This window comes from Talaromyces atroroseus (assembly GCF_001907595.1).
Source record: "Talaromyces atroroseus strain IBT 11181 chromosome Unknown scaffold_13, whole genome shotgun sequence".
In the NCBI taxonomy this organism is placed as follows: Eukaryota; Fungi; Ascomycota; class Eurotiomycetes; order Eurotiales; family Trichocomaceae; genus Talaromyces; species Talaromyces atroroseus.
In genome coordinates this window covers 801,413-813,491 of record NW_017971445.1, presented here as the reverse complement: position 1 = coordinate 813,491, position 12,079 = coordinate 801,413, and the positions used below count along the sequence as shown (strand labels likewise).

The window sequence follows — 12,079 nt, the reverse complement described above, 5'->3', positions numbered from 1 at the left end:
AACCGTATACGAATGTTGGACAGGCGATGTGGGCCTCTGGTGGCTGATCCAGGCCAATCAGATGGCTCCAATACATTATAAGCACTGGACTCCACGCGCATGATTGGCCGATAAGAATAGAGACGCACCGTGCGGCGTTGTTCCCTTCCTTCTCCGAGGTGCATGCGCCTGGCTCCGTGAGTACTCCGTATGTAATATCACTCTTCGCGGTTTCTTTTCCCTTCAACCATCTCATCGCGTGGTGCAGCTGACGTGCGCAATAAAATGGCCTTGGAATTCTTCAGGCAGACGGCCGATTTCATTGCCGATTCGTGGATTAGCCCACACAGCCAGCGGCCGCTCTTAGCTGTTGCGGGGGCTTCACTCACCTTGGGACTGGCCCTCGGTGCAATCTGGTCGTCGGAAAACTCGCATCCGTCCAAGATCATCCCATCGCCTTTGAAGTCTCTGCAGTCTTCGCCGAGCGAGTCGACTGCTTTCCCATTGGATGTTTTGCCTGGTGCGCGTGACGTTGCAACGCCTTATGGCTCAATCCGTGTATACGAGTGGGGACCAGAAGACGGTCAGAAGGTGCTGCTTGTTCATGGTATCTCGACTCCATGCCTTTCACTGGGAGGTCTCGCCCATGCCTTGGTAGACAGAGGATGTCGCGTCATGATATTTGATCTGTATGCATTCATTCATCGTTTCATCATGACTTGAAGTGAACTTTGAGTCGAATTCATGTAGAGCGAGATCACTAACACGCCAAGACAGTTTTGGAAGGGGATTCTCCGATTATCCAGCTGATGTTCCTCAAGATCATCGACTTTTCTCCACACAAATACTGCTTGCTCTAGCCTCATCACCACTCTCCTGGACAGGTGCATCATCCGGTCAATTCTCCCTGATTGGTTTCTCACTAGGTGGCGGAATTGCCGCTGCTTTTGCTTCGTACTTCCCTAACTTGCTTTCATCTTTGACCCTTTTGGCACCTGCTGGCTTGCTTCGGGCGTCTCACATCGGTTGGCAGACTCGGCTTTTGTGTGCTAAAGGCTGGTTCCCTGAAGACATAGTCAGCAAACTTGTCAAAGGCCGACTTAAAGCTGGCCCACTGGTCAGCCCGAAGAAGCACAAAGATACAGACAAAGACCAGACTGTCGGTGTTGAGGATGCCCTCACTGAAGGCCTTGTCGCTTCTCCAAATCAAGTACTTTCCAGGGCGTACCCATCATTGACCACTGCGGCATCCGTCAATTGGCAGGTGGAAAATCATCCAGGTTTTGTCTCGGCCTTTATTTCCAGCATTCGACATGGTCCGATTCTACAGAAGACAGAGCTCGAAAATTGGAAACGGTTGGGAAGCTTCCTCTCTCAACGCAAAGACGAGGATGACGATACCAGGATCGGTCTCTCACATAACAAGGTTTTGATCGCACTGGGAGAAACAGACAACGTCATTGCCAAAGATGATACTGTCGAAGATGCGACTGCTGCATTAGAAGGAAATGCACATTTTATCTATTTCAGCATTGGCCACGAATTCCCCAGTGTCGAGTACGACAAGTTGGCAAATCATCTTATTGAATTTTGGAAATGAAGACGAAGTTGAGGGTTTCGCCGATTTGAATTTCACATGGCTCATATGTTTTCGATATATAGATATACACAATTGATTTTGGACATTAATTTTTAATTCAACAATCCCATCATTCACTCACAGTCATCTGCCATGGACCATCATATCAACTTGCTGATTTTTAAAGATGGTCTTGTCCATCGCCAGGATTCTCTACCTCATCAAACTTTCTACATAAGCAACTTGTTCCTCCAAGCGCCTCTCATGAGCCTCTCTGTTTTGTTCTCGCGGCGACACATAATACGACTCCGAATCGGGAGAACTGCGAAGATATTTTTGCAGGCCGATCTCGTCTTCGTTCACTGGCGGCACTTGCGCTAGATTATCAGCGTTCAGATTTTGACCGCTTGTATATTGGATCTACAGTCAGCATTTGCTATATGATACAAACGACGATGACATACCCAACTGCGTGTTCATTGCCTTTGTGGTTATTGGTTTGTGACATGATCGCTCTTTGGGTTGATCATAAACATTGGCATTGATTCGGTATCAATTTGCAAAAACTTTATCGAAGTGTACTGATCAAAGTATGACTAGGCACGCCAACGAATCTTGACAAGTATGAATCAAATACTGTGGATGTTTTTCGGCATAAGCTGGGTCGAAACAGACTCTTATATACTCGAAATTTATGACACTTGTGCACAGCACGGCGGCGCGACCCATTGACATTGGTGCGCATCATTTCCGATAACAGGATAATGGTGTAATGAACGGTGGCACAGGGTTTTGAAGGAGTGCATGATTGACAAGCATACTCTTGAGTCAGGAAATTGTTGGGAAAGCCCCTATAGGTTAGGCACTCAATACTTTAAGTCATCAGGCTGTCATCCGTTTTAGTTGAAAACACCGTTGATAAGTGTCTTTCTCGCTTACAGGGACTGACGCTAAAAGGAATTGTGCGCTGCATTCACGCCTAGAGGATGGACTCAGAACTCCCTCGGCCGTTGCTATACGATACAAGGATACCCAGTCGGCATATTGCACCCGGTGTCTACATCTCGCATTCTCGATTTGACATTAACTTCGAGCTAATGGAAGTGATTGGCGAGCCTCTACGAAAATGGTGGCGTTCTCTGGTCATGGGGTACTAGAACGCCCTCCCAGAATTAAAAAGTTAATTTTTGCTTGGGAACGAGGACGGGGTCGATGCCAGGAACGCCGCGATCCCTACTTGGCGAGGCACACTTCCATAGCCTATGGGCAATTTTTCTCTTCCTATATTACCTTTTCCTCTACCTATTGGGTCTATATTCCATGACAATATCAGTGTATCAAGGATACGCGCCGCTTGCGAAAGGAAAATTAGCTGGCACAATTGCATTGTCTTGTCACGATGCAGGCCGAGAACTACGTACAGGATACATGGGTGATGAAAGAGCAAGATTGCAATCACTCACAAGGCGCATTTACCAATTTGCTTGTACGCCGTATTCTAGACAGTGGAAACCCTTTCATGTAGGCAACAATGTGCTGTGCCGTAGCGTCGATGCCGCAAGCCAATCGTCGATTTCATTTTTCTTTGGTTTTCCAACATGCATTCTCTTTTCTTTTTCCTAGGAAAGGAAAAACCATACCGCTTTCATTTCCGCCTTGGATCGTCTCATGTAATCATACATGTATGACGGATAGCTGGCAGCTAAATTCAGAGCTCATAGATCCATTCAATTTCCGGGTGGACTCCATGACGCGGGCCGCCCCGAGACCCAACAACCAACCCCACCGCAACCGATCCGCCGCAACGATCTGAGGCATGTTGCGGGTCCGACGGACGGTGGACGCTTCTAGCCCATGGTAACGTGCTAGGCTGTCGACAAAGGCTCTCTAGTTTCTGGTCTTGGAATGCAAATTTTTAAAGCAGATTACTCCGTAGTCCGTACCCTGTCAGCCACATTCTAAGTAACTAACGAGATTAACTACCGGTAGAAGGCTACTAACTTTGGGCAAAGGGACTAGGCCTTCGGGCCTTACATTTCAGCTCATAAAGGCTCCATTTTGCACTCGATAGAACATGGTCCAGATTGTTCATTTATCTGGTTATCAATGCACCTATCTCCTATACTATTCTATGACCGTCTTTATGCAAGTCCACCAATTGTAATGGGTTTATAGAGCTGCGCCACCGGTCAAAGTTGCACTTGGCCTTTGCTCCACTGGAATTTTGGTGAGGGTCCGCTCATTCATGTCAGTGACCGGAGAGAAGAAGATGATGCGCCACAAGGCACATACTGATTCATAAGACTAGGAGGAAAAATTTTTTTTTAAGTTTCTTGTGGCTGGGTAAGTGCCTTGTACGGCGTAGGTCTTGGATCACAACCAGTTTAGGCTGTCTGTGCCATGATGCCACCGTGGCCCAGGTCTATAGACGCCAGAAAGCTGGGTGGGCCCATTTCTTGCAGGTGGAGGTCTAGAACTGAGTCTTCAAACAATCTAATTAATGCAAGATGGTAAGCGGTTCTTTAGCTACCAGACCTAGACCTCTTGCGCCGTCTTTACTTTTCCTTTGTATGGTTTCCATCATTTAATCTGTCCAACCTGATTCGGAAGCGACGACATTCAGCCTGGCGGGACATCTGCTGCTGATGCTGATCATATGTACTAATGTAAAAAGAAACCAGAGGGGTAAAGGCATATCTTGGCGACATGAATATCTAATTTCGCTTGTGTCACATAGAGCATACTATCGGGCGCATCTGTACCTACCTAGATGGATATGCTGCAGAAAGATAATCTAATAGACCGGACCGGCGGAGTCACCTTCTTTGTCCATCGCTTATTCCGAAGTTTAGGAAATCCTCACTTGATCTGTTTGGAGCGGGCGCTTCGCAGACTCACGCAAACCTAGCTCGCATCGCATCGTAGGCGGACAAAGGAGGTCCAGAACAACTGATATCAGTTGTTGGCTAGCTTCGTGATGATCGTTTTGATTGAAACCAGCTGTCATTCGGCGTATATGACCAAAGTGTAGACGTTTTTTTTTTCCCCTCGCTTGCAACCTAGACCAAGGAATCCCAGGCCCGGAAAATTACATATGACTGCAACTCGGTGATATGGCATTATTGGGTGAAGACCGAGTTGATGTAGCGATTTCTCGGTGAGAAGTACGTTATGAGTTTGCTGGTGACAAGACTAGCATCACGTCCGACATTGCGTAGTTTCTAATGGCTAGGAAGTTGCCAGATCAAGAGAAGAAAGCCGCCCGAGGCTGTAGAGCGATGAATAAAAAGAGTCGGTGTGAAGTGAAGGATCATTAACTTGAGCCAACAAAGTACGCTAGAGAGATTTCAATATAGACGAGTTCATGCAGCACCCTAGGCCTAACTCATCGCTCAGAAGGAAACTAGTCGGTTATGAAGACGAACAAACCAGGTCGTTACCTTCAATCTGCATAACATTCGGCTATTCGGCTACTCATTCTGTTCTCAATGATAACTGATGGTAGAATTGATACGAGGCTTCAGACGAGACGTTGATAGGCCTTGGTGGATCCCAATGGTTCCAAGGCCGCCATTGCATTTGCAGAGTAACAAGACAAGAGACTAAGGAGCCCTCAGTATCGGATTTTAGTTGAGGGAGCCAAAGCGCCATGAATGGAGTTGGAGAAATAGAGAACGCGGGGTCGGCCTTAACCATAAGGCAAACAACGACAACAGCCCCACGTGCCGATTGGTCCGAAGTCCGTATACGCCGTTTTACTCTCAAGGCCTCGACTGCCTTCCTACTTCATGCCTGAACCAGATCCATGATTGCAGGACTGGTACTCGACTACAAGCAGAAAATTCGCAATGCTCAGCCTTGAGCTGCTCACCGCTCCTCTGCAAGCCCAAAATTTTTGCGCACTGCAGTAGTAGACAAATCACAGCCTGTATGTCCGTCCTTCCACCCAATATCATGATAACCGCTTCGGTGAGAAGGCTAGAAGCCTGAATTTCTCTTCCTGTCAAGGATTAATATCATTTCTTTATTGCAATATTAATGGAATGTCTAGACTATCAGAGCCAGGCTGAAAGCCTGTGCGCACTCTTGAGTGCATCATCAACCCTTGAGTCATGGCCGGCAGCAATCAGGCACAACTCAACTCCATCCAGGAGAAGGTCTGGGAAGGCAGGCTTCCTCTAGAAATTGTTCTAGACCCATCAGAATGCCGGACATACGACAAGTCTGATCCTTACCTGGTACGCACCATGAAAAGACTCTGGCCCAAGAAGTCAAAAGAAATGTTCCGGATGTTAACTATGTTTCACAAGATACTATATCCCCGAGTCTCGTATCTACCTTTTATACTGCCTAGACTTCATTCTTTCTTCCGGTCATCGCTCATTCATCCGGAATGCGAACCACACTCTGGGTGGTTTTCGTTCGAGGGAGTTCCCTTGAAATGGCACTATCCCTTAGGATTACTTTATGACCTCTACGCAGGTTCTGAACCTGTTTCACATTCCACTCTGACTGATTATAATAATCCGACTCAATCAGTAATTCTGGCCGGCGGCATTGGGAACCGGGCCCAATCATCTGACGAAGATGAAACTGGCCCTTCCAAGTCCGGCCACTTGCCATGGCGACTAACATTGCACTTTGAAAATTGGCCTGATGAGGATCTTGTGCGGCTTGATGCCGAAGGTCTGGTTATTCATGACGCTTTTATCAACAGCGTCAAAGAAGCCGATTCATTGCGTATTCGAGAGGCCAAGGGGATTATGACTTTATCCAAAGAGGATACAGCTGGGTTTTGGACGGCAATTCAAAATCGTAAGTTGCTTTTTCTAAGTCAATTGATTTCCTACGAGGGCATCCTTGATAGAACCTAGCTCTAATTAGTAACTGTCTCTTCTCAAGACGACATCAATTCTTACCGCCGAATCACTAACCTACTTCTTCCACCAATATCTCAACCATTCCGTCAAATTCCTATCCGCATTTTTCTTCCATTACCACCAGATTCCGACAAACCAGCACTTAAAGTTGTTCAATCACCCGTTCCTTCTTCAATTCCAATCAGCCAGACTTCTTCTTCGACGATGACTCCATCCGGAGCCCGAATGCAGCCGCAAACAGTCGGATCAGCTCTTCACACTCTATTGCCCAATCTTTTTCCGAGCCGGCGAATACCGGTCTTAGCAAAACCAGTCTTGCATGGTGTAGTGCTGCCAATGTCAGCCCCTCTTGAGGAGGTCGCGCGGAGTGCTGCGTATGGGGATGGATGGATAGCTATTGTTATCTGTATGGTTGGGTAAAACCCTAGTGTATTGAGTTTCTAGAAGCAATTAAATGACATAGCATTGAATTATCTGCTTTTTTCATTTCTTCGACCGTTGACTATCTGCTGGTACCTGCATCCTCGTCACTACAAACTTTGGAAATTGATCCAAATGACTTAGTACTACACACTTATATATGCGTAAAAAGCTTACATGAGCACTTTCAATGGCCGACATACTCAAGATATGTCGACAACGAAGAAAGTTTTAGACACGTTAAGATAAAGTTCCTTTGATGATGAATAGGCAAAACTGTATATATAGTGTAACTGGGGTATAAGATAAACCAACGCCAACGCCAACGCTATCTCTTAACTCAATTCTCTGGTGCCCACGCTCAAGGCACCAAACTGAACGGTTTCACTCTGGAGATATAACAACCATCGCCACGCTTCTTCAACAAAGCAAGTCAGAAGAGACTGCACGTATCCCACTAGTTATAACGTAACACATGAAAAATAAAATGCTCCAGAATATCCAAAAAAAATAAAGGTAATGAATTAGAAGGGTGCCATATAGTGTTAAAAGCTGTGGCTATGGTGCAATTCCGACTTTGGAATCCCCAACTCGTAGTATTTGCACAGGTTTTGGGGTCTCAGAACTATTACGGCCGTCTGTGCCGCGGTCCAGCCGCGCCGACTCAAGAAATTTATATAACGTAATTTTCGTTCTCGTTGAACGATATGAGCCAAGAAGGTGGTTTGCCTGACGAAGTCGAAAACAGGTATACCGGGAAATTAGTTGTCTAGTACACTTCGTAGAAGCACTGGGCAACTGCGTCTGTGACTAAGATGAGGACGGTTGCTACATCAGATGATGTAGAAGTGTAGAAGTTCTTTGTAGGCAATCGATTATAACAGATCCGATTAGATATTAGCAAGGCATGAGCGAAAAGTGAAGTGATATGGAAATATAATGGATGGAAAGAGTAAGAAGCGAACGGTGTCCTTACGATAGAAGATTGGCACAATACTAGTTGTGAAGGGCTTCAGTAAATTGAAAACTCCACTGACGTGTGCATAAAAGGGGTCACGTACCTGATCCAAGGTAATATAGTATCCCAAAGGAACCCTGCAACCATCAAAAGTCTCGATACAACTGACCTGTCCATGCTAACCGTAAAAGACACAATTGACAACAAATGAGGGTATAAAGGAAGAGCCGAGATAAAGTGGGATAGAGTAAACGTGTGTTAAATAGAGGCAGGACGCAAGCACCAAAGAAAGGTGAATTAGATAACAACCGGAGGAACATATTTTCTCCCTCTGGCTCGCGAAACAACTTTGGGGGTTCCAAAAACAGCCTGAATGTGGCATGCCAAACTAAGAGAACGGCTATCTGAATCGTAAATGGCGAAAAAAAAAAAATAAAAAAGGAAAAACAAGAAAACTTGTCACAAAGTGCCCCTTCTATTTAGGCCCTATAGATATGTCAGTAACGATCAGACCATTCATTCAATAGTGGATATGCCATGACTCCACTAGATAGCAATTTACCAAATATATGACCCATGAGGTGCAAAGTTAGAAGAAGTTCCCATTGACATGGATTGAATTGCCATTTTCTTTTTCTCTTTTCAAAGCTTTGGCCAACATCAACTCGCGCATCCAATCGATACGCTCGTCACAGGTATTGACAGCAAAGTGATGGGACTTGCCATTGTTAGCAAAGAAATTTTTCTTCTCACTAGTATTTCCATCCTTTGAAGCTGGTAGCAAGGAGAAGGCGAAGGCGGTATCATCTTGAGTGGTATTTTTCCGCTTGAACACTGTCTCCTTAAAAGCAGAAGCCAATTTTGAGCGAGATGCAAGTGAGGAACAAGCAACTGCGTAGTCATCAACATCAATGTGCTCCAGTGCTTTGGATTCACGGCGGGAAGCCTCTTCATCTTCGAACATAGCTAATCGCGTGCCCTTGAGTGTGAAGTGATGAGGTTCCCACTCATGTTTCAGAAGCCGCGTCCTCTTGCGTTTTTTCATCCAGCCGCTGTGAGTAATATCACCCGAAGGTCCAATTTGGCTAGCATTCAGATCCTCTAGCGTATCAATCGGTTGCACGATCTCATCGACAGTTTCCAATGTTTGAATACTGGAACTGATGCTAGAATACTTCTGGCGGTTGTTTCCGCTGGTTGTGGATGCTGGACGAGCAATTGGATCAGGCATCATACGGTGATTGTGCCCAAAATTCATGTTTGGAGGAACAGATTGGGAAGCCTCTCTTTCAATGGGGCAATCCGGTATGATGGTCAGTGGGTATTCAGTAGTATCATTGGATGGCTCTATCTCAGAATACAGATACTGACGAACATTCTCTTGCGGGTCATGGAGATTGAGTTCATTCAGTTTTAGATCCGATAAATAGAAATTGGGCGTTTGCTCCGGTCCGAGCGCATCTGAGGATGCAGCGATCGAGGGAACCGCCATTAGCTCCATATTAGGTAGGCTCTTTGCTGTTAATGGAGGTTGGTGGTCGTATTGAGCGTATAGCGGATATTGAGGGTATTGAGCAGTTTGAGGGTATTGAGCAGTTTGAGGGTATTGAGCAGTTTGGGGGTATTGAGCAGACTGAGGGTATTGAGCAGTTGAAGGGTATTCAGCGGTTTGGGGGTATTGAGCAGACTGAGGATCGTAGAAATGCTTAGTAGCCGCCATGTCAATTGGCAAGTCCTTGGCGAGTCGTGCGATCTTTGACTGTTGTCTTTGCCATTTACGGCAGTTTCTTCCTTTGGAGCAATGGTGTGGCCTAGGTAAAACCTGCTCTATAGCCACTATTGATGCCACATTATCGGGAACAAAATCTTGAGTGGAGCCTACTTGCTTCATGTGGGGTGGACAATGGGGGTCACTTTGGGGGAGGTCACTACTGTCATCTTCTTTGGTAGTTGTAGAGGACGAGTCACTCGATGAATGGTAGTCCAAGGGAGCCGTGTTCTGACTTGACGGTGCATTCGTAAAAGGCGTCTGTGGAACCAGGAAACCGTCTCGCAGGTGCTGGATGGAGTTCATGAGATTACGACGTTTTCCAAAAGATCGAATGTCGAGCTCTTTCAAGTCTTCCGGCTGGAGATCCAGGAGAATGGCCCCTGAGATGTCGTTGATGAGAAATTTGTCGACAACCGAGTCATCAAACCCGGCTTCTCGCATCCACTGAACCACATCTGACGGGGACCAAGACCTTACCTCGGTCTCATCCATTGCGGATACGGTAGCATTGATAGACTTGAGACGTGTCTGTGGGGGGTCTGCAAGGGTCTGATGATTGGGTACAGGAGAGTGTTCTATCTCAAGGTTCCATGGTACATTGTCAAATGAAGATGTTGTAGGTGTTTTTGCAAGGATAAAGTCGGCTTCGTAGGTAGTAGATGTCAACTTGTCCGAGCTCATGGAAGACCGAAAAAGATGAGGACCTTTTGGTCCTAATACTGGTTGATCATCAACATGAAAGTGGAATCCCGACAATGCCCCGGTATCCGGAGTTTGGACATCTCTCGACGTAGAGACAGTGGTCATACTATCTGCCAGCTAATCCGCGTCTCAGTTACTGCATGCAGGCATGTGAGAATTCTGAAGAGTAGAAAGCTTACCGATGCGGCGCTCCATCGTGAAGAGTCATAGAAGCCTTCTTCAAAGTCAGACTCATCGGACTCGAAGTCAGTGTCAAAAATCTCTGTCGTATTTGAAAAGGGGCGGGACCCCGGGGCCCTTCGAAGAATTGGACCTTTGGCTACATTACGCCGAGGCGAGTAGCCGGCATTATTTGCTGTTGCCTGTGCTTTGTCGTCAGTTTCATGGTTGATATAAGTCTCGTGAAAGTGGAAGTTGTTGGGTATAATCCCATACCATGTCTGCTGCCACGTTAATGATAGCAATGAAACACTCGGCCTGCGAGAATGTTTCTTGAAAGCTGTTGGCGTGAACTAGGACAAAGGAGTTATAGTTCGACAAGGCCTTAAATTCACCAGCACTTTAATCAGGCTTGGGGGGGCCGTTATAATCGAAAGTCAGAGTTGAAACCTCAAACATGTATCAATACGTAGGTCGGTGGGATAACTGGAATCTTATAATGGATCCCGCGGGTGGTTGGCACTTCACATGAAGGGCGGTCTGTTCTGAGCAATGTATCAAATCACCTGGATTCACACGGCAGGATGTGATAGAGAGATATGTCTGGCACGAACGAGCGTGCATTGGCTCGCATGGGCCGTGTGAAAAGGTGGGGTGTTTGGCACTGTTTGCATACTCAGGGCATTCTCGTTGGATAATTGAGACCGTCGGCGCTCGCCTCGGGCCGCTCATCTCAAAGATAATAGCAGAGAATATATGTGACTGCTGCATGAGAAGTGTGTTGGAGACTTTGAGTGGCTGGAACAGCACGCCACTACTGCGGGGACATCAACCTCAGCACGCATCGACTGGTGATGGACGGGTGACAACTTGCCTTAGGCGCTCACTAGCATATTTTTAGAAATTAGCGGAAATTGCTGAGGTCGCACTTTCCGTCTATAGGTTAGGAGTCTAGCAACACTAATGCTACCTAAACTGTGATGAGGAATTGTCCTCGCATGATGCTACTCCAGAGCAATTAGGTCTATTTTCTATCTCGAATACATCGTAAAGCTTTCCAAGAAAAACCATGGTCGGGTACATTCGATTAGTAAATTGCTAAATTAAGCTACACATGTGACTTTTTGTGTTTTTCCGATGCATATTTAGGGGTATTATTGAGTTTCTAAATTTAACATTAATTTTCTAATTCTTGCATAATCCACTTCCGGTGGTTGTATGCAATGCTATGCATGTCCCTCGGGCATTGTCAAATGCCCGGTAGAACATAAAATTAAACACCATGGCGGTGAGCAATTTTCTTGTGTTATGCTCTTATTGTATGTTCGACGGTTATTGCTATATCAAGATGCCCCTGAAATTATACCCTATGTACTTCAATAAGTGCTATTGCTACCGAGTGCACTGTCTATCGAAAATTGTTGCATCGAGTTCTGGTTGAGTATGTTTTCAAAAGGAGATTATTCGGTAGATCCCTAGACGTGGTAAAATTGCTACTAAATTTATCTATATGTAGTTTAAGCAAGTAAATCACACTGATTAGTTCTGTGATTAACTTGTCACAACTGATACTAAATTTATCTCATTCGAAACGAGGAGGCTAACGGTGGTTAAGTTTCGAGATTAGTGGT

The 12,079-nt window shown here is 45.9% G+C and overlaps 3 protein-coding genes across 3 annotated transcripts; 2 read left to right on the top strand and 1 right to left on the bottom strand.

The window, feature by feature from the left end:
* Positions 1-264: 264 nt before the first annotated feature.
* Positions 265-1,579, top strand: UA08_08315 (hypothetical protein; the record flags this gene model as incomplete). The annotated part of the gene is made up of 2 exons (XM_020263225.1): positions 265-668; positions 757-1,579. The coding sequence occupies 2 exons, from the start codon at positions 265-267 to the stop codon at positions 1,577-1,579; spliced, it is 1,227 nt and encodes a 408-aa protein (XP_020116790.1).
* Positions 1,580-5,670: 4,091 nt separating this feature from the next.
* UA08_08314 (Autophagy protein 5) lies at positions 5,671-6,858 on the top strand (the record flags this gene model as incomplete). Its single annotated transcript, XM_020263223.1, has 3 exons — positions 5,671-5,796; positions 5,869-6,373; positions 6,461-6,858. The coding sequence occupies 3 exons, from the start codon at positions 5,671-5,673 to the stop codon at positions 6,856-6,858; spliced, it is 1,029 nt and encodes a 342-aa protein (XP_020116791.1).
* Positions 6,859-8,405: 1,547 nt separating this feature from the next.
* UA08_08313 (hypothetical protein) lies at positions 8,406-10,727 on the bottom strand (the record flags this gene model as incomplete). Its single annotated transcript, XM_020263222.1, has 3 exons — positions 8,406-10,406; positions 10,469-10,651; positions 10,725-10,727. The coding sequence occupies 3 exons, from the start codon at positions 10,725-10,727 to the stop codon at positions 8,406-8,408; spliced, it is 2,187 nt and encodes a 728-aa protein (XP_020116792.1).
* Positions 10,728-12,079: the final 1,352 nt, after the last annotated feature.